This window comes from Sesamum indicum, linkage group LG1, assembly GCF_026168435.1.
Source record: "Sesamum indicum cultivar Baizhima isolate 11 linkage group LG1, ASM2616843v1, whole genome shotgun sequence".
In the NCBI taxonomy this organism is placed as follows: domain Eukaryota; kingdom Viridiplantae; phylum Streptophyta; class Magnoliopsida; order Lamiales; family Pedaliaceae; genus Sesamum; species Sesamum indicum.
In genome coordinates this window covers 7,077,192-7,081,432 of record NC_142657.1, presented here as the reverse complement: position 1 = coordinate 7,081,432, position 4,241 = coordinate 7,077,192, and the positions used below count along the sequence as shown (strand labels likewise).

Below are 4,241 nucleotides of genomic sequence, written 5' to 3'. Positions count from 1 at the left end.
CCCATTCCATTTGGCCGGCGTTACGAGAAGTCACTGCAACTGATAATGGCTTCTTCTTCTTTCAATTTAAATCTGAAATTGATATGGAGGAAATTATTGAAGGAGGACCGTGGCTATTCCAGGGACAGCCGATAGTTTTACACAAGTGCCAGTATGGATAAAAATGAGACACCTTCCTATGGAATTTTGGACGATGGACGGATTGAGTATTGTAGCGAGTGGTGTGGGTAAGCCTTTATACCCTGATGCAATAACGAGGGCATGCATGAGACTGGATTTCGCTCGTGTATGCGTAATGATCGATGTTAATCAGACATTACCAAATCATATTATTATAGTGACGCCAGATGAGGAGGGTGGGGAAACCCCATGCAAGATTGATATTGAGTATGAATGGCTCCCCCCTAAATGTACAGGATGCCTAACACTGGGTCACTCGGTGAAGGATTGCTCGATGAAAAAAACTCAGAAACATACAAAGCCGCCGGTTAAAGTGTATGTACCTAAAACCACCGTCCCTCCTCCACCTAAACCCAAGGAGCAACAAAAGAAACATGAGTTTGTAGTTGAGGTGGATAAAGTACAAAAGAAAAATCATGGTGTTGAACAGGAAGAACGAGAAACGTCATCACATAAAGAGAAAGGTAAGGAAGTAGTTATCTATAATCCATTTGAGGCTTTGAATTTACTTGATGACGCAGACGAAACTACTAGGGGTCCTAACACATGCAACCCCTCTAGTAGTGACCCATGTTGAACATAGCAGTATGGAACGTCCGGGGGCTGAATAAAAGAGACCATCAGCTCGCAGTAAAGGAGCTAGCCTCGAAATACAGGTTACATTTTATTGGCATATTAGAAACCCGTGTTCGTATCAATAATGCTTTGAATATTCAGTCGTTTTTGCTTCCTCATTGGAAATGGTTTGTTGATTATGCATCTGTGGGTAACCATATTTGGGTAGCGTGGGATGCAAATATTGTTGATGTTCATATACTTGATTCAGGGAATCAATTTATGCATTGTCGTGTTACTACAAGGGCTGATAGTGAATCGATCATTATTACTGTCGTCTATGGTGCCTCTGAGATGATTGATCGTAGGAACTTATGGACTACACTGGAAACATTGGCACGTGAACACTCGGACGAGCCCTGGCTGGTAGGGGGGGACTTCAATGCAGTCAGGGATCTCAGTGAGGTCTGTGGTACGTCGGGAGATATAAGGGTGGCGATGGAGGAATTTAATACGTGCCTACAGAATACTGCGCTTTTACCATTACCGATGCAGGGTGAATGGTACACATGGCATAATCGAAGTGCTGGTCCTCGCAACTTGTGGAAGCGACTTGATCGTATACTAACCAATGATACATGGACTATGCAGTTTCCATCAATGTTCTATCAATGCCTCACACCACGGACATCGGATCACTCGCCGATGGTGATTAATGGGGATAATCAGCAGCGATTTGGAGGTATGTTCCGGTTTGACAACTTCTTTACTCTCTCACCAGATTTTATTCCTACCGTGCAGAGTATATGGCAACATCAAATAATGGGAGTGCCTATGTTCTCAGTCACCCGCAAGCTCAAGGCACTCAAACCTCTTTTGCGAGAACAGAGGAGAAAAAAAGGGGATATCTCCCATAATGTTGAGCTGGCAAGGGGGTTCCTGGAGCAGGCCCAGATATTGGTAAGCTCGCACAGACAGGATGAGCTATTTCTTCTGTTGGAGCACTGCAGTCGGCTTGTGTATGCAAAGGCGACCGAATTAGAGAAGATCATGCTACAGCAAAGGGCAAAGATGGAATGGATGAAGGGTGGTGATCAGTGTTCCAGAGTATTCTTTCGTAAAATTGCCCAAAGACGAACAGCTAGACGAATCTTGCAAATTAATGATGCCCAAGGAATTATAATCACGGAACCAAATGCAATCATACATGAATTTATCTCCTACTATCAATCCTTGCTAGGGGGAGACAGGCGTTAGAGGGTGATGGACCTTCAGTTTCTTAGGCCTTGGGCGAGGCATATCATAACAACTGAGGAGGCAGGCCACCTACTGGAACCATTCAGTGCAGAGGATATAAAAAAAGTTATTTTCGACATCGGTGAGGATAAAGCACCTGGACCTGATGGGTATTCATCAGGATTCTGTAAAAACGCCTGGCCGGTGATGGGACAGGAGGTAACGAAGGCAGTACTGGAGTTCTTTTCTATGGGGAAGCTTCTTAAGCAGATTAATAGCACAATATTGACGGTTATCCCCAAGGTACACTCTCCCACGTCTGTCGCAGATTTTCCCCCTATCTCCTGCTGTAACGTTCTTTATAAAATCATTGCTAAACTTATTGTCCAAAAATTGAGTGTGGTTTTGGACAAGATTATCAGCCCCTGCCAAGCAGCGTTTGTCCCTGGCCGGAGCATAGGGGACAATGTTATGTTAGCACAAGAACTCTTCACTGGTTATAATCAGGCCCGACTCCCACCGAGATGTGCTTTGAAAGTTGATATCCGAAAGGCGTATGACACTGTCGAGTGGGATTCCTTGCTATCGGTGCTTCAGCTATTCGGCTTCCCAGAGATATTCAGTCGATGGATTGAGGAGTGTATCAGCTCACCATCCTTTTCGATAGGGATGAACGGAAAGCCACATGGTTATTTTGCGGGTGCCAGAGGGCTTCGACAGGGCGACCCCTTATCGCCATATCTCTTCGTCCTTGTGATGGAGGTTCTACACATGGGAATTCTACAGCTGATCGAGCAGGACATGAACTTCGCATTCCATTGGAAGTGTGCCGATCTTACACTCTTCCAACTGGGGTTCGCTGATGACTTACTCCTATTCTGCCGAGCCAATACTGAATCTGTTCGGGTCTTCAAATCCGGATTGGATAGATTTGCTGATTGGTCGGGGCTAAGACTCAATGTTGAAAAAAGTCATATCATTATATCCCGATCAGCCCAAAATATACGAGAGGAACTGCTTTCGGTGTTAGGGTATCAGGAAGGCCACTTACCGATGAGGTATTTGGGTCTACCATTGATCTCTTCTCGATTAACTATCGCCGACTGCCAACCATTACTGAGCAAGATCGATACACGTATGCAGGCAGGGTACAAATCATTAAGTCTGTCCTTGTGGCTCTGGGTGTCTATTGGGCTTCGGCATTTATTTTGCCAAAAGGGGTCATTAAAGACATTGAGAAGAGATTGCGAGTCTTCTTATGGAGAGGTAGGGGAAATAGTGGATACCCTAAAGTTGCATGGAAGGAGATTTGCAAACCAAAAGAGGAGGGAGGCCTTGGCCTTAAGGATATGAGTACTCTTAATCGAGCATTGATGTGCAAAAAGCTCTGTGAAGTCATCCGATGTGATAGGACTTCTATCTGGGTCGAGTGGTTGCGACATGGCCGCCTACGAGATGATTCAATATGGACTATCCTAGAGAATCGTGGGCCATGGGGATAGAGGAAAATTTTGCGATTGAGAGGTTGGTTACGCTCAGTGGTGGAATATCGTATTGGTAATGGGCCCCTCTTCGATAGATTTCCGCGGGGACCCAACAGTCTGGGATTGCATGAGTCTACCAAGTTGAGCTCGGTTATCTATGAGGGCCATTGGCACTGGCCATTGATTGACATGGAATATGTGGAGATTACACACGTGCTGCCTCGAATCCATGGGGGTATAGATCGTATTATATGGAAGGGTTCGAGTGGGAAAACCACTACCCAGGAGTTCTATCGGGCTATGATACCAGCAGGACCGAAAGTAGGTTGGATTTCAGTACTTTCGGGTTCTTTGAAGATCCCGCGACATTTTTTTATCCTTTGGCTAGCTATCCTGGAGAAGCTAGCAACGACAGATAAACCATGGCTTTCCCATCTTGGGTGTTGCGTGCTGTGCAATGAAGACATGGTGGAGTCACATAACCACCTGTTTTTCCACTGCAGATTCAGTAGAAGATGCCTCAGTAGTATTCGGCGCATTGTACGATTCCATTGGCCTAATAGGAATTGGGTCAGAGATGTTGAATGGGGTGCAAAAAAATGGCGTGGGAAGCACATCATCAATATATCCTACCGATGCCTGCTAGGATCTTGTGTTTACCATATTTGGAGGGAGAGAAACCTGAGACGGTTTGAACACGAGGAGAGGCCACCGAGTGTAGTGGCCAACTTAATAGTAGAAGATGTTCGGCAACGTATACTCAGTATTAAGCTACCTAGCTCTATT

The 4,241-nt window shown here is 45.3% G+C and overlaps 1 protein-coding gene across 1 annotated transcript; it reads left to right on the top strand.

The window, feature by feature from the left end:
- Window positions 1–295: 295 nt before the first annotated feature.
- On the top strand, window positions 296–1,829 carry LOC148789422 (uncharacterized). The gene is made up of 3 exons (XM_088882960.1): window positions 296–644; window positions 767–1,695; window positions 1,746–1,829. The coding sequence occupies exons 1-3, from the start codon at window positions 296–298 to the stop codon at window positions 1,827–1,829; spliced, it is 1,362 nt and encodes a 453-aa protein (XP_088739086.1).
- Window positions 1,830–4,241: the final 2,412 nt, after the last annotated feature.